The sequence below is a fragment of the Rhipicephalus sanguineus genome, chromosome 6 (assembly GCF_013339695.2).
Source record: "Rhipicephalus sanguineus isolate Rsan-2018 chromosome 6, BIME_Rsan_1.4, whole genome shotgun sequence".
Classification (NCBI taxonomy): domain Eukaryota; kingdom Metazoa; phylum Arthropoda; class Arachnida; order Ixodida; family Ixodidae; genus Rhipicephalus; species Rhipicephalus sanguineus.
Genome location: NC_051181.1, coordinates 143,391,701 through 143,414,962, shown reverse-complemented (window position 1 = coordinate 143,414,962; position 23,262 = coordinate 143,391,701). Strand labels below are relative to the sequence as shown.

At 46.6% G+C, this 23,262-nt stretch overlaps 1 protein-coding gene across 1 annotated transcript in view; it reads left to right on the top strand.

Annotated features, from left to right (window-relative positions):
- Positions 1–23,262, top strand: part of LOC119397613 (uncharacterized) — a 124,568-nt gene that overhangs the window by 38,601 nt on the left and 62,705 nt on the right. Inside the window, exons 14-21 of the mRNA XM_049416613.1 lie at positions 8,645–8,688; positions 9,353–9,415; positions 15,054–15,147; positions 16,424–16,518; positions 17,232–17,313; positions 19,414–19,494; positions 21,844–21,930; positions 22,879–22,985. Of these exons, the coding sequence (XP_049272570.1) occupies positions 8,645–8,688; positions 9,353–9,415; positions 15,054–15,147; positions 16,424–16,518; positions 17,232–17,313; positions 19,414–19,494; positions 21,844–21,930; positions 22,879–22,985 (653 nt within the window). The remainder of the gene's footprint in view (positions 1–8,644; positions 8,689–9,352; positions 9,416–15,053; positions 15,148–16,423; positions 16,519–17,231; positions 17,314–19,413; positions 19,495–21,843; positions 21,931–22,878; positions 22,986–23,262) is intronic.

The window sequence follows — 23,262 nt, the reverse complement described above, 5'->3', positions numbered from 1 at the left end:
GCGTAAGCTCTCGAATAATCTTGACTAGTCCCGTTCTGCGCGTAATCTTAATGGAACAATCTAAAACAATTGCGAAGCTTCCGCAGCATTGCTGCGTGGCCTACGCCGGACGGTGTAACTGTTTTTTGTGGGTGAAACCCGATCACACAAAAATAAAGAGATAAGGGCGCGTGGCAGTATCATTTTTCGTGGAAGCCTTGTTGTCGTTACTTTTCCGGATGACAGTTATTTATCACGACCGCGACGACATTCGCGACGACGATTGCGACGACGACTGCGACAGATTATGATTTGTGTTGTTATACTGCAGCGCAAGCTCATGTCGGCTCAGCGGGACGACGGCGTACGGTAGGGCGACATGGCACAGAACACGGACTTGTCCTACATCGAGACTCTCAGGAGGGATGGAAAGTTCTTCGACGAGCGGCAGGGGACCGTCAGCGTGAACGGCTACGACGCAGCTCCGGCCTACGTCATGAGGAACAAGAAACGACTTCTTTACTTGTTGGAACCGCAGAAAATCTCGCCTTGGAGCCGCGTAATAACTTGGAGAGGAAAGTATAATCCACAGGGGCACATTGCGAACGTACACCCAAGAGAAATAGTTTGCGGGACGCGAAACTTTAGAAAAAACCTATATTCCCGCTTTGTCTGGGAACATAACATCCTATCAAATGCATAGTCATTGCCACCCATACATTTACCCGCTACACTAGAAGCGTCATTCACTAACAGAGTAGAACTTCCTATTTGGAATGGAGCCCATGTCCCGTAAACTCTTGCTGCCGGGTGTACACACATGGCACACACGTGCTGGTGATATACACTTCATTCCCTGTGTTCCTTCTTCTTTTCTTTTTGTACTCACTCATTTTTTTGCGCCCCAAATGTTCCACTAACTTGAACTATGATGTCAAGTACGCCGATGCTGTTATATCAAACGAGTACGTTACTTTTACACGGAATTTGCTGTGGAACACATGACATGACTGTTCAAATCACAGGACTTCGTTGCATGTGGTTCACGCCGTGCTGGATTGACACAACTCACGATTCAATTTCGATACATACGGAAATGTTTTGCATGTGTTCGGTTTCTGAGCCCATGACATCTGCGTTCCAAGTGTTAAGAATTGTAGCCTCTTGGTGGTGGTGAAAAACTTTATTTTCGAGAAGGGCAAAAAGGTAAAAAAATATCAAAAGCGCGATCCCATTTCCTAGCGTCCTATCGCGCATGCAGCTGCGCGGAGCAGTGTCAATAACTTTTTTTTTGTCTTTTAATTATTTTAGTTCTGTTACGGTCTTCGAATATCAATGCATGCGTATGTATGAACATGCAGTTATGTATATATACGTTTGGCTTTATTAACAATTATACATGCCCGTCCGGCAAGGACCAAAATGTAGTCTGCAGTATGTGCTAAATAATATAAATAAATAAAATAAGACAGCGCTCAGCATTATCCCTTCGCCCGAACTGCACTGACACTGTTCGCTCTTCCTCGGACATTGACTCTGCAGTCGCTCACGCTGCAGCAATGCTGAAGCCGGCCGATTCATTTCTATAGAATTTCAATTTCTATAGAAGTCACGTGTGAGAAGCACGGTACATCTGTTCAGACTCCTATGTGTCATTGTGCAATTGCAAATACCTTTTAACCGAAAACACGACGCCGCATAAAAAATAAGTATAGAAAACTTATTATACGAGAACGGTTACTCGCTGGCCTGCCTTGGGTGCGTTCACCCTTCGTAGCAATGATTGACATATAAAGAGTCGGAACTATTTTCGCTATAGAATTGTCCTTCGTACAACTGAAGTGACTATTGACTTTTGATCAACGTTCTGGTTGTCTATGCACTAACGATCATTTTCTCTTATCTCTCAGAAACTATGAGGAGCGGACGCAAGGTTTGCGATTTGTTATCTCTTATAATTTTAAATGATCTCGCCAGCCTAAACCAAACTTTTTTTTTTTTTAGTAGTGCAACATGACAGAAGCGAATATGCAAGCGAAGTCAGGCCGCTGCCACTCGGCTGATAATCTCTTGATCCTATACCAAACTAAGAAATCATTGGGTTCGGTAAGGCAATAGTCGCAAGAACATAATGCGGTTTAGTGCGTTTATTCCACAATTAGTATCTAGTTTGCTTTCTTTTTTTGTTTCCTACATTGACACTACAAGCGTTAAATGACGTTGGTGTAAACACAGCTCTGTTGTACATACCTATATTTAGGGTGCATACATTAAAGCTTTGTGATTCGTGTAAGTGAGGTTAAAGTAATCCTATCGGATAGCATTTCGTTTAGTATCACCCATATAATGAGACTATGGGATCAAGTGACAAAATGTACCTACTGTTGTATACATATGAGGTCAATTCAAATGTACACAGACCACGAGTCTTCACATAAAAGCGAGACTTTTCGGCCCCAGCGCGGGAGCCGTGTTCACAATGAAAGAAATAATGCGCAAACAGTCCGGTTATGTATGTCTTAAAATATGAAGTAGGCAACGTGCGTACACGTGCGGGAAGTTGCCGTCATTACGATTAAGCGTGTGTGCCGTTGTCTGGATTAATATAATATAATTGTTTCAGTTCAACGTCCCAAAACTACGATATGATTATGAGAAACGTTGTAGTGGAGGGCTCCGGAAATTTTGACCACCTGTGTCCTGGGGTTCTTCAACGTGCACCTAAATCTAAGTACACGGGCCTCCAGCATGTTTGCCTCCATCGGAAACCGTTGTCTGGATTGTCAGAGATTCAAGATAAAGCCGAGAAGTCCAGTTCTTCTTCTATTTCCGTTATCTTTGCTTATCCCGGTCTATTTCCCAATTATATAATACTTATTATTGTTTTTGGGGGGGGCAAAATAAAGATTTCCGGGCTGTCATTTACTGCTCTCGCGGGATTAATGCGCTATAGTCTCCGTTGTTAAGAATACCGCGTTGTATCAAATACACTGATGTGGCGATTCACATCAGCGCGATTATTTGTTTGCTCGTGCGTTCGTCCCTCGGTGAATGGCGCTTGCCCGCGACGGGGTATGAGCCAAGAAGCCGGCGGATAGTGCAAATTATAGAATAAGGAAAATACACAGTAAGGTAAAGAAAAAAATATTCCCAGCATTACGTAATTTTGCTCACAGCTAAAAATTAAGGAAGAATGCGTGAAACAAACAGCGATTTCGGTTTTCGCGCTATTTTCACGCGCTTTTTCATTTCAGAATGTCTCACTACTTTTATTGTACTATACGACGAAGAAGGAAGGCGCATACCACACAAGAATGCCTGACAGTCTTAAATGTGATAGCTAGCACCCCAAATCAATAGATTAATTAACTACATCATCTAGGAATAATACACTACACAAAAAAAATGGAACAATTCACCCACTACTGGGCCAAACCCCTGAATTGGGCATGCGCAATGCTCACAGAACAACAACAACAACAACAGCCTTACACGCGACACAACGATCTCACACGCGCTTGTAACGTTTCTGTTCTATAAACTGCCCAATTCTTAAGTTTTATAGCATTTTATAAAACCACTCAATTCTTGGCCGATCCCCCACACTGGGTGTGAGCCGCAGTTAATAGGTGAACAACAACAACAACAACAACAACAACATGCCGAAACAGTGAGACATTAAGGAACCTTTTCCGAGTAATGTGTGCTGTTCGTCATAAACTTAGCACTCGTGTTATATTATAACACAAGGTATGGGCCAACCATCCCACCAGAAGAGTCCATAACGTTGCATAGCTAGACCCGCCGTGTGTACCTCCACTACGGCGTTCCTAAATCATATTCTTGTTTTGGGACGTTAAGCGTCAACAATTATTATGTAATAACACAAAGTAAACGTAACATATTTGACGGCTAAAAGTACGTAAACTAACGCTCGAGCGGCTGTTAGGATGTCCAGGCCCACGATGACATGATGTCGTTGTGAAGGATAGATGCGATTAACGGGCTCCCCGCTGCGCGGGCATGTGTGTCTCATTTGACGGCGACTCACAGCGCCGCTGCGGCGCGCTAGAGCAACGCGAGACGACGGTGATACGGACGGCACGCTATGCTGGCCTTGGCACAGTGTAGGCTCCGGAAGCCGCCATGAACGCCGAGGACGCTGTCGCCGCCGATCAGCTGAGTGCCAGCGAGCGCGCCGCGCTTAACCAGGTGAGAAACAGCGGCGCGATTTTTAATTGTCGCGCGTTTGTATTAGCAGCAGGCGAACGCGAGTGCGCAGATCTTTCATTGTGACGTTTTCTATTCGCTTGACCGTGCACTCGATCACGATGTGTCTGGCTTGATCTGTATTCGTATCCATCCAATAGTGAAAATGAAAAGAATTAATAAGCGTTAACTTATAACCACCCTTTTAATGTGTCATTGTTTCGTGCACCTTGTCATTTTACTAGACAAGTAACCTTTTTTAACTGGAATATTCCACGGACTAATAACGCATATGTGAACGTCTGTAACAGTTCACTGGTATTACGTTCTGGAGTGTTATTCTTTTCGAAATAAAAATGTCATCCATTTTTACGAAAGCACTAGAAGAACACTATTTAGAAGAAATAACAGATCTCTGAATGTAATGTCAACGTTTAAGACTTACGACCAAGTGGTATCTGTAGTATGTATATAGCTTTTTTTTTGTCCTTTCCTGTGTTATAACATTTTTTTTTATTTTTTGACGGTTATTTTATATGATGTGTCTGACGGTTATTTCATGTGTGTGTTTACTGATTATTTATTCGATATTCGACGTTAAAAACTTTGTTTAGTTGTGCTTTTCCGAAGTGCCATTATAAAATTGTTACTTTTTTGGGCCCAAACTAGCCTATGGTTATAGGTCTACACAGTGTTTGTAAACTTTTTTGTAAAGAAAAAAAAGAAATAAAATTAAATTCAACTATACAATTACTTTTGAAGGCTGAACTGACCAGTCAATGTTTGAGGTAGTTCCGAAGTGTCACTATCAATTTGGTTCCTCAGGGTTTTCGTGGATTATTTACTGATATAATAATATATTATAATTATTGGGTTTTTACGTCCCAAAACTACGGTATGATCATGAGAGACACCATAGCAGAGGGCTTCAGAAATTTCCACCACCCGGAGTTTAACGTGCACATAAATATAAGCACACGGGCCTCTGGCACTTCGCCTCCATAGGAATGCTGCCGGGATTCGATTCCGCGACCTTCGGGTCAGCGGCCAAGCATCATAACCACTAGACCACAGCGGCGGGTGATTCTTTCCTGATGAAAGTACCAAACAGGTCCCGAAACGTCTGGACTGACTTAAATTTTGGCTTGCGTGATCTAAGCCGTCAAAATCCAGCCAAACAAATTTCTGTCAAACACGTTGACATTTAAGGCAGTGATTTTTCTTTTTTGAGTCTTTTTTTCGTGAGTTTTGGTAAACGTCTATGTGAAAAATCGAGAAAAGTCTGAACGCAGCTTTAGGGTGGAACTGAATGATGGTCCTGGAGGTATGTAGGACGTTCACGTCATTAGCTTAAAAAATACGTGCGCGAAATTTGTGGCACGGACAAAAAAATTGCCTGCTACACGATAATGGCGAATGGACTGCTTTGTTACGAAGTCGTTGTTCGTATATATAAAGAAGTCACGCTGGTTGACATCGTACTATTCGGACATTTTACAAAAGCAAACAAATAAAGTTAATACTTTGGACGAATTGGGTATGCAGATTTGACCCCATAGTGATACAACTGTTTGTTTTAGCTAGAGAAAGAAAACAAGTAAAATCAAACAAGATAATGACGAACGGCTGTAACGACTCATAAAAATTATAATCCATCTTTTCCAATGTGAGCTACTTCAGGAAAAAAAAACATTTTTATGTAACTTAAACTACGCTTCGAGAAACAGTCCAACACCACACTCTCAAATCCAGCTTTTATTTTTACGGGGAATTGTTATGGCAACTATGTCATTCTTAAGAGGGGTGACTTTATACAAGTACAGCATGCTTGACAGGGAAAGCCTGTTTCAGTGCGCAGAATGCACGAAGAAAAGAAATGAGAAGATAGGACAGAGTGCTCTATCTTGTCACTTTTTTCCATTCAAGCATTCTGCGCACTGAAAAATGTTTTCCTTGTCAAGTATGCAAAATCAGCGAACCCAAACATTCACCTTGTTACCAGTACAGACAGCAGCCGTTCGTCAATAACTCAATCAACACAAGTAACTGTATGATAGAAAAAAGGCTATTTCGTCAATGGGCGAGTCTTCATTGTGAGTCGTACTGATGCGCAGTACAAGCATAGAAGATAAGGGTGCTAACAGGTCCGAATTATCAGTGGAGCTCAATCGTTTGTTGCGCAAAATTTGATAAGTACGCGACTCGCTAGCGTATCTGATGTCGACAGAGGTAGCACACAATAGAGCGCTATCTGCGTTGTTATTCCCACCGCTCTCAATCAACGCCTCTTTCTTACGTCTTGCTGCCTCCGCGGTAATTCTTGCGATAAGCGCGTAGCCTCTCTTCAGCCCTTTCTTGCGGCTTTGCTGTTCTGATTAGAGGCACATATCATGCACTTGCCTTTGTTTCAAAGCACAGTAACCTCTCTTTTTTTTTGAGCGAATTCGCAGATTTTACTGTAGTCGCGTACACATTTAGAAGGCAGTGGCAATTCCACTTCAAAGGCGGATGAATACGGGCCTGTACCAATAGACGCCGACTCTGGAGTTACGTCATAAGCCGGGCGGCTGGTGAACCTACCGTCGGGAAACGTGGCCGAGAGCATGAGATGGACTATTCCTCGTGAATAATGCCGGTTTTGCTGTTTTACCTTTGACTCTTCTGACACCTTGCTTTTGGCGCAGCATAGCCCAAGTCACTTTTGCGCCAATAAACCCAAACTAACTAATCTGCTGGAGGAGGGCGGCGCCTCTCCTGCTTTCTTAAGTTGTACCCGACTATAGAGGGGCTGGAGCATCGAAGAATTTCACTCATTTGAAAGTATATATCTGTGTCTATTCTTAGCCTTCATCCTGCGCCTTAAGCGCCTTCTGGCCTGCTTCAAAGCAGCCTAACTACTTTGTGATAGTTGTGTAGCGATTGAGGGAGACGTGCTCACTCCTACGCGAAAGGCGTACAGTAGCGTACGCACACGTACACACACTAGAAAGCCGAAGGTGCACCGCTAAGTGTCAAACGAATATTGAACCGTTTGGCTACTGAGTTATACAGCGGCGAAGATTGTTGGGAGTTTGAAAAGGGAGTGTTTAATAACATCTCCTCCAGGTGTGCTTTTTGCGACGAGTAATTTTCCGGAGAATCAAACAGGATATCCGTTGTTCGTACAGACGTTAAGCCAGCTGGTTCCTGCCTTCTACACGAGTTCTTTATGATGATGGGCTAACAGACAACTTCGCTGACTTACTTTGTGCGCAAAAACTGTGTCGCGCGACATGACAGCGCTGGCTGTATAATGCAGCCTTCACGTATCCGATTGCTTGATGCACATGCTATATGCTATAGCCTACCATAGCTATGAACACATTGCACAATGTCCCGTACATGCGTTCTGTAGCTATCAAAAGAGTTTTCAGTGTCACATTTTAGTGAAATCAGGAATTCGATCACTGCGCGAGCTTTCAGATGTTGTTAAGGATAACAATGTATATTGTGTATACGAGGTCTGCTTACTTAGACAGAGATAAACACGAAAATTGTTGCCGAGCAAATCAATGTAATAAGCAAAGCTAATGCGAAAAGCAGCTATGCACCATCTCCTGCGTTAAGAAAAAGAGCTGTCTTTTTACTACATCAGCTGTGTGTTGTTCTCCTTATCATGTATAGTACATGGGTAATATTCATGCCGAAACGAACACTGCAGTTCCGAGCCGCGGTGGCCGATTTATCGCCGCCATGTAGAGAAGACTGGTACCTACTCAAGTGGCTACGAGGTAGGTGCTTAATTGAATGCGGTTTCTGTTTATTTATTTCGTTTGCCTAATGCAGCAGGCGTTCGCTATCGCAAAAAGAGCAATGCACCGAAAGCAACCTAAGTTAACCACGGCTCAACAGCCCTACAATGAGATGGAGGAAGAGAAAAGATACGCACTGAGACACTAAACACATGCGGCCAAAAGGTTACACAAGGACTTGCTGCCTTCATGAATGGCAGCACCGTTGGGGTGTTGTGTAGTTCGCGCTGTAACACATCTGCAAGGTAACGCTACCTGTATAGTCTGGGACACTTTAACATTTTGTGTTGGGTCGGGCGAAGTGTCTGAAATATGTCGTACTTTTCCAAGACTGCCTGCCACAAACTTACTGCTTCAATGATGACCATGACAGAGAACATGCCTATATAGAGAGCTGTGTGTCGTGGTCTGTGTGCCGTGCCATATAACAGATGTCATGTAATACGCGACCGACAGGGGTGCGGGCTTGTGGTTTAAAATGGGTCCCATCCTAGCTGCTTACAGCAAGCGGAAGTATTTCCGTACGTAAATAACATAAACTACAACAAACGCGCCATGCTTTAATTGAACTAGTGGTAACCTTTCCTTCGCTTTACGGATCTCTTTATTATTCGCAACGGAGCTGGTTTAAACCTCTTTCATGATGCACAATTTCATTTTGACAGCCCGGAAGTTTGACCTGGACGATGCCAAGAAAATGCTGCGCGAGGTGAGTGGTATTTAAGGAGGTGACTTTTATCACAAGGTCGAGCAACCTGTCCTTTCCTGTGCTCGATATAATTAATAATTGTTGGGGTTTTACGTCGCAAAACCACGGTTTGATTATAAGGGACGCCGTAGTGGAGGGCTCCGTAAATTTCGTCCACCTGGGGTTCCTTAGCGTGCACCCGGGTACACGGGTGTGTCAATCCACGAAGTTGGCACTAGTGAGTCGTACGTGGTTGTGACTACGACTGTCAGTGATGATAAACTAGCTGTCGGAGTTGAGCTGCCAAGATACAGAGTCACGACACACGCTCAAGAATGAAATGTGTACTGTTGTTTAGTAAATCAATACGAGAGAAATAGAGCGACGTAGGGAGGAAGGGACAGGCAGGAAAGTTAACCAGGCGCACTTCAGGTTTGCTTTTAAACAGTGAAGTGTTATAAACCATGAAGATACTCGTTGACCCCAGAACACGGTGCTGTGCCTACAGATTTTCCAGTAAGGTTATGCATAGCATAAATGACATGTTACAAGTAGAAAGGAAACGCGCGCGAGGAAAAAAAAAGGAAACAAAACGAAACTATAAGTTTGCATGAGCTTTCCCACACCCCGATATATTTAGTGCAAGTAGTTGGATAAGAGTTGTTCTCGACGTGGCTTTGTGCAGCACATCGCTTGGCGGAAGAAGTACCAAGTGGACACTTTTCTGGAGGACTACGAAGTCCCTGAAGTGAGTGTCTATTCATTTTACTCGATAACCTTAATTACTTCTAATGTCTGCGAAGTGCCCAGAAAACAGCAGTTAGCCTGCTATTATTGAGGCTTCTTTTTTAAAATACAAAACTGCTACTTGCGATCGGATATCCATTTACTATTACTGACGAGCACTGACCACGCAAGCTTGTCCGGCACACTGCGTTCATAGCTCCATCACATCGTGATATAGCTGTCAATTTTGATAGCTTCAAGCTTGCGAGTTTTAAGGAAACGCTCGCGTGTCTCCCTTGACAAGAAGCCTCAGGGGTAGTTTCGGCGTACTGTTCGAGCCCCTCACACCGCTCGCGTGTTTAACGGAAGCGAGTGGCCTTCACGTCACTTTAGTTTTCGCACTAGTGGCACATACCGAAACGCGGAAACGCTCATTCAAAGAGTTTATGTCCCTATTTCCACGTTAGTAAAAAAAAATGAGTAGTCCTCAGTGACGCTCACATCAGTTTATAAATCACCCAGAAACGGGATGTACTGCTTATTAGTTAATCAAATAATCGAAAGTGTCTCCCCACTGCCCGTTGCCGGGACAGTATAAGTCGTACCACACGAACGCTTCGCTGTTCTAATAGATGGCTCAACGTGCAACGCACACGCATGTCTTGAAAAAAAGAAAAAGAAAAGAATTAGTTCTAACTGCCCAAGTCATTCAACACTTTCCTTATTCTTATTTTCTTCGTCTTCTTCTCAGATGCGTTAAGTTATAGAGATATACCTTGACATGCAATCTTCAACTGCTTTATAAATGACATCCATTTGCGCAAGCAGTCAACACATTCATTTGCCTGCAAGGCAGAAACTTGCATACTTATGACGTGTACGATAACCATTTATAGTTGAAAGGGTGCAGCACTAATGAATGATCACGGTATAACAACCTGGGAAAAATATGGGGATAACCGAGGTTTCAAAAACGTGAGTTAACGAGCGCCACATTCTCATCTCCATCTCCCCACTTTGCAGAGAACATTCACAAGATGACCCGTAAGAATCCGCGTTGCAAAGCTTCGTAGTAATAAAGAAATATAGCTACGTAGCCTCATCCTCATCTTGTGAAGCCGCTCCCCAGCCGCCCACCTATGACAATGTCACACGCATTGTTCGTCGGGAGATTGAAGCTGCCTGTCCTGCTCCCATTCAACCACCCGTTTTTACGGCACACACCACTGACCCTTCACAGCCATCGGTGGCCCTCATTCAAGCTGTGGTCAGGCAGGAGTTTGCAAACCTCGGCCTTCCTTCAGCATGTCCCCTGACTCGCCCTGTAGTACCGCCTTACTCCCCAGGGAACGCTCGCCGATCCTCTCCTACAGTGCCCTTCCGCCACCCTACGGAATGGCGAACACCCGATGACCAGCCTATCTGCTTTTCCTGTCACCAGCCAGGGCACGTTTCTCGCTATTGCCGTCGCCGCTGGTCAAACCCACCACGCCAGACCTACCCTACCTACATGCGCCCTACCACTGCTACACGTTCAGCCGCTGCACCCTCCAATTTCTACTCGTCCTCTCACGTACCTCTCACCAATGACGCTACTTCGCCCGTTCGCCGCTACTCCCGCTCGCCGTCGCCGCAACGCCGCCAATCCCGCTCTCCGCAGCGTCGACGCTTTCCCTCGCCGACCTTCTCTGGACGCTCGCAGCAGGAAAACTAGATGTTGCAGCTTATGGAGGTGAAGCTGCAATACCGTCGACGCCTACAAATCCTCTACTGACGCTGCCCACACACCACAGCCTGCTTGAAGTAAAAGTCGACCATGTTCCTGTGACCGCCCTCGTTGACACAGGCGCGCACCTGTCTATTATGAGCGCCCCTCTACGCCGCCGTTTGCAGAAGATTATGACGCCGTCCACGACACAGGCAATACGTGTTGCCGATGGCGGTACTGTAGAAGTAATCGGAATGTGCACTGCTCGTGTCAGCATTGCCGGTCGTCACACCGTCGTCCTTTTCGCCGTTCTAGCTCGTTGCCCTCATGACCTCATACTTGGCCTTGATTTCCTTTCGGCACACTCGGCCTTAATTGACTGTTCTTCTGGTACACTCAGCCTCGATCTTCCTCTTCTCGCCGATAACTGTGAAAAGCCCGTCAGCCGCTTGAGCCCAACCACTTTTGTTCGCCTGCCACCTCGAGCAGTGACGTACGTCTGTTTGTCATCGACCCCTCCAGTTCCCGACGGCGACTACATCGTTACACCTATAACAGACGCACGGCTTACGCGCAATATTACTGTGCCGCATACCATCGCCACCATAGTGGATAACTCCGTCTTCCTTCCGCTCCTCAATTTCGACCTCATCCCCCAAGTGTTGCCCTACCAGATGTCGCTCGCCCAACTCACAGCTATAACCGACGATGACATCAACGTTGTCGCCGTAACTGCTCCGGACCAAGCTGAAGTCTCACGGTTGCCCGGTTCTGACGCCGCCATTTTTCGAAACATGATTGGATCAGACCTTTCTCCTGATCAGGCCGACGCTCTCTCCCAGGTCTTAGCCTCGTATAGTGACATTTTCGACATCCATGATCGTCCCTTGGGCCAGACTAAGATTGTCACTCACCGAATTAACACCGGTGACTCTGCACCCATCCACCGTCGGCCTTACCGCGTGTCTGCATCAGAGCGAGCAGTGATTCAAAAAGAAGTGGCCAAAATGCTAGCGAAAGATATCATCGAGCCATCCTCTAGCCCTTGGGCCTCCCCCGTGGTATTAGTAAAGAAGAAAGACGGCTCCTGGCGTTTCTGCATTGATTATCGGCACCTCAACAAAATTACCAAGAAAGACGTGTATCCTCTTCCACGTATCGACGACGCACTCGACTGTCTCCATGGCGCCACCTTCTTTTCATCTCTCGACCTCCGATCTGGCTACTGGCAAATTTCTGTAGACGACATGGATCGTGAGAAGACCGCATTCGTTACCCCTGACGGCCTTTACCAATTCAAGGTCATGCCCTTCGGTCTTTGCAACGCTCCAGCAACCTTCGAGAGAATGATGGACACGCTGCTTCAAGGATTTAAATGGTCGACGTGCTTGTGTTACTTGGACGACGTGATCATCTTCTCACCCACCTTCGCAACACACCTTGAACGCCTTTCGACCATTCTATCAATATTCCGACAAGCTGGCCTCCAGCTCAATTCCTCGAAGTGCCACTTCGGTCTTCGTCAAATTACTGTGTTGGGCCACCTCGTTGACGCTTCTGGTGTACGACCAGACCCGGCCAAAGTCCGCGCTGTAACGAACTTCCCCGTTCCTCGCTCTGTCCATGATGTTCGCAGTTTCGTGGGCCTGTGCTCGTACTTTCGCCGTTTCGTGAAAAACTTCGCGGCACTCGCACGCCCACTCACTGACCTTCTCAAACAAGACGTCCCGTTTTGTTGGGGTCCTCTCCAAGCTGACGCCTTTTCTCAGCTAATCACCGCTCTAACGACACCACCCATTCTTGCACATTTTGACCCCGATGCTCCTACAGAAGTGCGCACAGACGCTAGCGGTCACGGCATCGGCGCAGTATTGGCCCAAACGCAGCGGGGCACTGATCGTGTTATTGCGTACGCAAGTCGGCTCCTCTCGAAGTCTGAACGCAACTACTCTATAACAGAACGAGAATGCCTTGCCCTTGTCTGGGCGGTTTCAAAATTCCGCCCTTACTTGTATGGCCGCCCATTCCGTGTCGTGACAGATCATCACGCGCTCTGTTGGCTTTCTTCACTGAAGGACCCTACTGGACGACTTGGTCGGTGGGCGCTGCGTCTTCAGGAGTACTCCTACTCAGTTGCCTACAAGTCTGGACGTCTCCATCTGGACGCCGATTGCTTGTCCCGTTACCCTGTTGAACAGCCAGACGGATCAGTCATCGAGCCTAGCGCCAGCGTCATGTCCATGTCTCAGTTTCTTCAGATTGGTGACGAACAACGTCGCGATGCTTCCTTGCGATCACTCATTGGCCGTCTCGAATCTGCCCCTAACGACGCGTCACTCCGCATGTTCGTCCTCTTGAATGGCACGCTGTACCGTCGTAGCGTTCTGCCCGATGGCCCTGAGTTACTTCTCGTCGTGCCTAAACATCTGCGTTCAACGGTCCTGCATGAGCTTCACGACGAGCCCACTGCCGGCCACCTGGGTATATCTCGCACGTACGACCGTGTCCGGCGCCGCTTCTTTTGGCGCGGTCTCGCCCGGTCCGTTCGACGTTACGTGGCCTCCTGCGATAAATGCCAACGTCGGAAGCGACCTGCCGCACCCCCTGCTGGACTCCTCCACCCGATCTCCATCCCTACCGAACCTTTCTTCCGTGTTGGTGTAGACCTTCTCGGCCCTTTTCCTCAGTCCAACTCTGGCAACAAGTGGGTCGCCGTTGCTATAGACCATGCGACCAGGTACGCCATCACTCGAGCGCTCCCCACCAGCACTGCTACTGACGTTGCCGACTTTTTGCTCCACGACGTCATTCTACACCATGGCGCTCCTCGTCAACTGCTCACCGATCGTGGCCGCGCATTTTTGTCACGAGTAATTGACGATCTTTTACGCTCATCCTCAACGCAGCACAAGTTGACTACTTCCTACCATCCCCAAACAAATGGCCCCACCGAGCGCCTAAATCGCACTCTCACGGACATGCTCTCCATGTATGTCTCATCTGACCACCATGACTGGGACCTGGCGCTACCTCACGTGACCTTCGCTTACAATTCATCGCGTCATGATACCGCCGGTTACTCACCTTTTTATATGCTCTATGGCCGTGATCCGACGTTACCACTGGACACCCTACTTCCGGATACATCTCCGCCGAGCGAATACGCACGGGATGCTATCGCTCGTGCAGATTACGCGCGTCAGATCGCCCGCTCTAGGCTGTCGGCCTCACAAGCAACCCAGAAGACCCTCTACGACAGCAGGCATGTCGACGTTCATTTCTCGCCTGGTTCCCTCGTTCTCCTGTGGTGCCCAGTTCGTCGTGTTGGCCTGTCCGAGAAGTTGTTATCCCGCTACATGGGTCCATACCGTATCGTCCGCCAGGTAACGGACGTCACCTACGAGATCGTTCCCGTCTCAGAGACTAACCCGCCTGCAAACACGCCCAGTGACGTAGTGCACGTCAGTCGGCTCAAACAATACCGCCCTCCTTCTGAAGAACATGTTTAAAGTGCACCGAGACGGCGCTTTTACCGCCGGGGGTAATGCTACGTAGCTAACCCACCAAGAGCCAGATATTCTGCATACAGAAGACGACAAAGAGGACTGGCCTGTCGGTCTGCTGTGGGTGCTGTCCTCCATCTTGACCGATGCTGTGCACATCAGTGCAAATACACTTGTAAATAGTCACGCCTCGTGTCATTTTACGTAACAATATTTAATAAAGGTAAAGAGTTATGTGCAGTAGCTTGCACCGTTTTTTGTTCGCGCTGATGCTGCAATGTATCTGTATAATATACCGCAGAAGAAAGGGCTGTCCCATCCCGTTTGAATACACATTTCAATGCTCCTTGCGCATCGTTGTTGACGTGCTGCAGTTGTGCTTAAGTCAGTTGGCGGAAGAAAGAAAAGTAAAACATTCGATCTGATCTGTGTTTACTGCTTTGGCGCAGCTTTTTCGGAAGTACTGCCCAGGCGGCTTCGTAGAGTGCGCGCCTGGTGGTCAGCCTATGTACATCGCACACACTGGAAACACGGACATCAAAGGTATGCGTGCAATTACGCCACAACTCATATGACATCTGGTGCTCCACAGACCCTTCTCCTTTCATTCCGTTCAATTTTGTCTATAATAACGTGAGGACATTCCTGACGCCTAATAGCAAATAGCGAATAACGCCTAATAACAAATAACAAGCAGCAACGAGATGGCAAGCTGAGCTAAGTGGTAGGCATTCATAAGTAAAGATTATTTGAAAGTGTAATAGTTGTTGGGGTTTTACTGCAGGCCCAGAACCACGATTATGAGGGAGGCCGTCGTGGAGGGCTCCGGAAATTTTGGACACCTGGTGTTCTTTAATGTGCACTGACATCGCACAGTACACGAGCCTCTGGCGTAACGCGTCCATCGAAACGCGACCGCCGCGGCCGGAATCTAACCCGCGACTTTCTGGTCAGCAGCCAACCACCGTAACCGCTACACCGCTGTGGCGGACAGATTAGATTGCAGTGAACAAAAGATGTGCAGCAGCCAAATCTTTCTTGCTCGTGCGCACTCTCTGCTATTGATTGCTCGATTACGCTAATTATATCTAAGGGGTCAAGGTTGGCAGAAGTTTTCTCTTGTGAGCAACTTTAGTACAAGACCATTTCGTGCCCGTAAGTGTACGGAGCTCAGCTAATTGATACGTTATTTGGACGCTAATGAATAGTAGAATAGAGAATGGGAAAGCAGTAGAATGTATAAATTCGCAGGCCTACAGGCAAAAGAAACAAAATAACACAAAAACAAAAAGGAAGCGCAAATAACTTGTTCCAATAGCTCTTCGAACCCGACAAACTAGTCATCGTCTACGTTGCCCATCGTTGCCCACACTTTACTCTGCTTCCAAAGACTATCCCACGTAGAATAGAACATTTGAGCTTAAAACGTGCATTGCGCTCGCCCATAAAGTTGTCATTCAAGCGTGTACAAACCCACGTAAAAAGAGTTAAAAGCGTGAATTGAGGGGCCAGTTGGTTCATGTTTTAAGCGGAAAAAGAAAAACACAGTGACTACCAAGACGCAGGACCAGAAGGAGGCCCACACACAGTGACATTCACAGAAAGCGTTAGTGACATGTTGAGGACAATTAACACCCCTTGCTCGCTTACACAAATCCTTCTTTAAAATAACCTCTTAGCAGGTTATGCTCCTCCCCACAACAAAAAAAGAAATATTTCGCCTAGACATTTTTTCTTGAAACATACTCGTCCTGACTCAGCTTTTTGCCTGCGGTATCCTTGCTTATCTGGGTACGCGATTGTTCACTGTAATACGCAGGTTTGCTCGAGGCAGCAACGCGCAGCGACTTTATACGTCACCTCATTTACATACTTGAGACGCAAGAGGAGCTGAAGAGACAAATTTCACTGCAGGTCAGTTTCATAGGGAGGTCGGTTATGAATGACCGGAAAGTGATCTTGTGTGTGTGGGGGGGGGGGGGGGGGGGGGGGGGCGTCTTACGCAAGCCCGTACACTGTGCCAGCCTATAACCCGAATGTCGATGAAGTGTCATGTAAGGCGATGTAGGCTTGAAGCATCTTTAATGTGCTAGGAGGAGCTGCTGTAGCGTTGATGCGTTTATTCTATGTGCAAGTTCCCTCCTCCTTCCTTCACTCTATGCCCCTGGTATATGACGCGGTACACGCATTGATGGTCTTCGGTGTCCTATTTGAGAGATACCGTCAGATACGCACTGCAGAATGTAGGCGCATTGCACGATAATGAAGCCCGAATGTTCATTCGCGTTCTATGTGAGCTGCAACACGGCGCCTGTGGTCGAAGAAGAGGCCCAAGAGAGAGTAGAGACGCCGACAAAAGAAATATTGGTTTAGTAAATAGCGGCAATGGAAAAGGTGCTCACTTCTCTAACTTCGCGCGCTCTCTCTCTCTCTCGCTGTGCGTGCGTGCGCTGTCTTTTAGTGTTTTTTTTCTTCGCGGGCATCGTGTCACACTTGATATAGAAGACAACTGCTCGACCGTTTACTATAATGATAGGGCAACCAATGACTACTTGCGCCAACGTTCACAAAGCAATTGGTCTGATCGTGAGTTGGCCAGCCATGATTAACAATAAACCTCCACGCAGAACGGGGGCCGCCGTGTAGAGACAATGTACGTTGTGGCAGACATGGAAGGGTTCTCCTTCTGGCAACTTTCATCGATTGAAGGTGAGCGTGTCGTCGACGTTTACTATTTCATGCCTTTCACCTGATTATAAAGCAGCCCTCTGTCTATGTATATATACCTTGTACAGCGAAAGCTGTTATCAGATCACAACGGCAGTGGGGTAGTTGTCTGCCGCCTCCAAATAAAAAAAATTTACGCGCACGCTTGCACTTATGCTCATCCAAACTCACGAGTGCATAAATCTTCGCAGTAGTATAAAAAGGTTACTTCACACGTTAGCGAGATGTTGTATTGCGTTGTCACGTGGCTCGTATCGTGGGACACACTCGACTCATGTATTTTCGGGGCTGTCCCTAGCTCCTCGCTAATTCACGTGCACATGTGTAGCATGCAGAAATTTAGGATCGCTTTCTTGCTTGGCCAACACGGGAAGCTATTGTCTCTCGGTCCACATTATTGTCCTGTTTCGTATTAAGTATCCATATTAATTATAGGGAACGTTTCATTTCCCTTATGGTTTCCCTGATTTGTTTTGTTGGCTTCATGTGAAGTAACTAATGCAAAGTAAAGCCCCGTGGTTTCACTCTATTGCACTTGGTCATAATTTTTTTTTAAAGAAAAGATGCAAATTTAATGTCACCACTGCCAACCGACAGTTATGTCCCTCTTCAATGCAAAGAAACCATACGCTTATTTTCCCACTTTACTGCAAGCCCGGGAAGCTGACGGTTAGAAGATAGTGAGGTGGCAAGAATACACCTAAATTACGGCGTAACACTGTATTGGTGGCCTGGTGAAGCGAACGTGTAAGCGGAATTGCCCTGAGCTTCGCGGAGCAGGATCACTCGTAATGACGCCAGCTAGTTCCTCTCTTTTTCGTTTACTGGAGTCGAGTCCTCGTGAAAGTGGTCGCGAAGTTGGGGACACTTAAAACAAGGTCGTGAAAAGTTTTCCGACTAAGCTCATGGGTGCGCGTGCAGCCTTCGCGATGTCGTTTATTCTTCGACGACTGTTCAAGCTGCCAGTAGTGTCTGTGCGCCCGCCGTACGCCTCTCGGGTATATACGCTGTTCACCATTTGCACAGGAGAGCATAGAAGCTAAGTACATTATCCGTGTTATCAAGTGAGCAAACTGAGTGATCTGGCCAAGGTTGTGCTCCTCCAGCTTCCCTTTTCTTTTCTTTTTTTGGCGGTTCAGGAAGCTCGTTTCAAAAAATGAAGAATCGATCTGGCTCTTCCAGCCGCGCTGTCGGCCATGGAGGCAAGCAGCTGCTAAAACAAAGATCGACTGACGCTACTTTCCTTATATATTAAAAAAAATGCGTTTGCAGCCGTCTGAGAAATGCAGTTGGTCGCTCAGAAGTCGATATCGCTGCTATGAATATTTTTTACACGTCTCAGCACATGTTTACTTTTCATTTGATGTAAACCAAAAGCGAATCAAGTGACTTAAGAATAGCAAACAATAGTCACATTAAATCGTACCTCATGTACTCATTATTGCCATGTTTTCATCGCTAAGATCGCAAAATTGTTTCACCATGCGCTCATTTGTTTAATTTTATTGCGATAGCAATTACAGGGACACACCAAGGGAAGATTCGCCGTCGGCTTCGTCGTTAGTGTAGTGGTCCGTTTTAGCTTCAAGTGCGATAATGTCCTAGCGCGCCAAGCGTGCAGCACGCAGTGGAATCGAGAAAAAAAGCATGCGACAAAGCATTCTGAGTTCGCGCACGAGGGTTGGGGGTTGGGGGGAAGGATATAAGCACGACAGAGGAGGGACGATGTTGCATTTGAAGTGTGTGTCTATCCGCCTCTCCTCTATGGTCAGCCTGATCTCGGTCAGTCAGACCATTGCCGAATGAACCTGAAGTATCCTTTAAATGTTCGGATATTTAGACATGGAAAATCTCTAGGCCAATCATAAACTTCATGAATCTTTATTCTATCCGTGGCAACAACACGAGTTTTTTTTTTAATTTACAGTTAAGTACCGACTAAAAACAGCTTGCTATCTATTCCCTCTGGCTTATTCAAGCAGTTTACGAGGTAGAGCCATAAGGCGTTAATTTGGAAGATAATACGGCATACAGAGAGCGTTGGCGTGAGACAGGTGCTTTCGTTTTCACTGAAATATGCAGTGGTGTCTACGATCACTGAAGCCGTGCGGTTATACGAGGCCAACTACCCGGAGATTCTCGAAAGCGCCTACGTCATCAACGGTGAGATGTGTGCTTTGTTGAAATCAGCGTAAACATACCGTGGACGGCGTGTTTGCAGAGTGAGGATCGCAATTCGCAAGAAAGTACAGCAACCTGTCGGGCACATAATTGCTGGCTGTCGACAACCAGCAGAACAGTTTTCACTTCGACGTTCTTGACAATGCAGAGGTTATTATTTAGCTCGCATGTGAGATTGCTTTGGTTACGCAGCCTAGCTAGGAAATCGATTAGATAGCAACTATGAACGTGCCTGCTGTGTCGTTTCGTGAGGAAGGCACGTGGTTAAGTGGTGACCGCGATTACGAATAAGTGCACATTTTGCAACACAAAGAGAAACTGATCAGGAATCACTCGAATTAAAATTTAAAATTGCTCGGACATTAAAACGTACAGTCAAACACCCGACTGTATCGAACTCGGTGAATAGAATTATCGTTTATATCGAAGTATTTCGAACACGACAATGCTTTAACGTCAATGCATTGGAACATTTATGGCTACATCGAACAAAGACAGCTAGGACAGTTGCTATATCGAACATCGGGCCGAGTGAAACGCCCCAATGAGTTGGCTTTTCTTCACGGACGGGGCTTTCCAGCATGCATTTGGGAGAGCAAGCGGTGTCATTAGGAGGGCGCCGCGCAGAGCTAGTAGAAACTACCGCTTGCCATCGCGTGCTTTCTCCCATGATTCCTCGTCGTCGCGGCCGTCTTGCGGGGTCGCCGTTCACATCTCAACTCCCTTTGTTAACGCAATGGCCGCTGTAAAAGCTGTTCTCACTGCTCTCCGGAAAGCTGGCGATAATCAACACACGAACGCAGAGAAAAGAAGTCTGACGTCGCCGCTGCGTAGAGCATCCCAAGAAGTACGGTGAGTATGATTGAAAAACAGCGCCAACATTGGGGCCAATGCAGACTAGGGCTCCCGGCGCCCGACGAGTGCGCGCAGGGGCGTACAAAGATCTTGAGTCGCTGTTTACATCGATACTGTACTTTCTCGCCCAGAACCCCGCCCCTGCATATAACCTGCATATAACCCGGGGAGTGGGGGGGGGGGGGGGGAGAGGGGGGGAATCCCCGCGTATTGTCGTTCGTTGCATTATCATGAAGCAGTTCCCTGAAGCCCACACCGAAATACGCATCGAAAATACGGTAAATTCTTTATCATATTTATGTCGAATTATACGATATATCGAACCAGTTCCCGTTTTTTAGCGAGTTCGATATATGCGGGTTCCACTGTAGCGTTTAAATTAGATTTGAAAAAAATACCTCTTCTTATATCCGGCTGGCAGTGGCCTGTTTATGTGCAAAGTCATCTTTTTAAATGAGCTCGTGTTTTTCTGTATTTCTCTCAACGTTTGTTCTTCATTTGTTTAATTTGTCAACAAGGATACGACTTCTGCCACTTATCATTAGGCCGGCGCAGGCTGATATCGTAAGCAATTAAAATTTTTCTTGCCGGCTCTAAGGCGGATAGTTTTGACTTGCATGTTCTTCTTGACTTCGGAAAAACAGCGTTAAGACGGAAGAAAGAAAGAAAGAAGCGACAAGACCAGGCGCTGACTAACAAGTTTTATTTCACCGTAGCGGAATATATACTCTCGAAAAAACAAGAACAAAAATGATATGAAGACAAGCACTCCTAACGGCACATGCGCAAAGATTATTCAATGATCAAGCTAGTCATGCTCTTTTTTGAGCACGTCTACGGAAGCCATGCTTATGGATGAGTCACTGCACGTGTGAGTCTGCTTCATTGTGGTTCGTCAGCGCCTGGTCTTGTCGCTTCTTTCTTTGTCCCGTCTTGGCGCTGTTTTTACGAAGTTCAGTATGTACGAAAAAGCCCGCATTACCACTCTATATCAGTTCTTCTTAAGTGCGGACTACCGCTACTTATGTCTTTAAAGCCGTCCGTTGAAGCTAAGCAGAAAGTTTTGCGTTCAATGTGCATAAACGTGACCGCACGTATACATATGAGAATATAGCCTGCAGAAGCTACTAGCATTCAGCAAACTGAGGACAGGTCCCTTGCTTTCGTTGTATTTCGGACGACTTTTGTGAAGAATGATGAAAGCGTAAACAAAGTTAAAATAGCTACTTGGAAAGAGTAAAACTGAGCTAAGTCATGAACCCGCAGATTAGGAACGACGGTATGCTGTAAAGCCACAGTGCAACAAAGCTGCACAATGTTATTTCCCAAGAAGGTTGATCCATGGAGGCTGCGGTTAATTTAAGTTCTGTCCGTTGAATTTGCCAAAGGGCAGTTATGTTGCTATGACAACCACTTGTATCTGCGTAAGCTTAAGATCACTGGTACGTGGATGATATATTATGTTCTGTATTTCAGCCCCGAGCTTGTTTCCCATGCTGTGGAACATCATCAAGCCATTGCTGTCTCAGAGGACTATAAGCAAGGTTAACATCTTCGGAAAGGGTGAGCATTGTTTATGCAGGATTGAACGATAAACGCGCTTCAACCGAAATATAAAAAAAAAGGAAAGAGACTGTGTGCGACAATCGGCTCGGTATAGCTCGTTCCATGCAGTCGAAAGTCTAAACTCGAGGGCCAAACTGATACTAGTTTTGGCTTTCTGCTTTAGCTTCATGTCACGAACCTTGGATGAAGGTCAAGTGCTAAAGACCTCGTGTTTTTCCCCCAAATCAGAGCAGCCTAATGGACAATAGGTTTGAGTGTAAAATCCGAAGACTTCGTTCTAATATATACGCCTGAAGATATAGAGCAGCGCGTCCCAACGCTGCTGTTTATTCCAGTGAAAAAACCAAAGCTCCGCGTGCCACACGCCGTTTCTCGTCTCCCTCTTCTTCTAGCGCGCGCTATGTTTTCTGTTATTAACATTGAGGATAGGAAAGACGCTTATTTCTGGAAACCATAAGGGAACCTTAGCGTCGTTGGGGGGAGGGGGGGTGAAAGTAGAGAGCCGAAAGGAGAGATCCACCTTCTCGAGTAGCCACAACACCGCGCGCAAGGTCGGAGTACCTCTCTCACCATCATAACACCGGTGAGTGGCCGGCGGAACTGGGAATGGAGCCCTCCAACGCGGGAGTACGAACCCAGAACCTCACGCACTGAGCCATTCATCTCTTATTTACTTTCTCTCTCTCTATCGTGTACTCAGACGGATCCCGGGGTCTCTATTATTCGTTCAAGGTGCCGCCATTGTAGGAATTGATAGCGTGGCAAAATTCGTCATATGTTGACAGCTGAAGCCCCTCATACCCCATGTTTTGCTAAAGGACATAAGCCCCAGTAATTTGATTACGCATTCGTTTAAGTGTTTGAAAGTAACATGTGGGGAAAAAAGATGCGATAAATGAATAACTTCAAGGGTGATTCAGTGAGTGCAATTTGTTCGGTTCGCAGACGGTTGGCAAGATGTACTGGCCGCTCGTTTCGACGTGGAGCGTCTTCCCGCTCACTGGGGCGGCCGGCTGAGGGGACCCGACGGCGATGGACGCTGCCCGAATCTGGTGCGCGAGTCCTGGCTATGTAAGCCACGTTGATCACAATGCGGGGTGAGCCCGCAGTATACCTGCAGCTACCTTACAATGTATGGCCTCACCTCTCTTAATAAGCCCTGTAAGGTGCGTGCATTGAATTCCACAAGCAAACAGACTCGAGTACCCGATCAAACAAGCACTATGACCCCTCCACATCACTCGCGTATTCTAAACATCTGTAGTCAATGCCATTCTTTCTCCTTCCTTACTTCTAGGGTAGTAAGCCATTGATGTAGAGTTGTCTTTC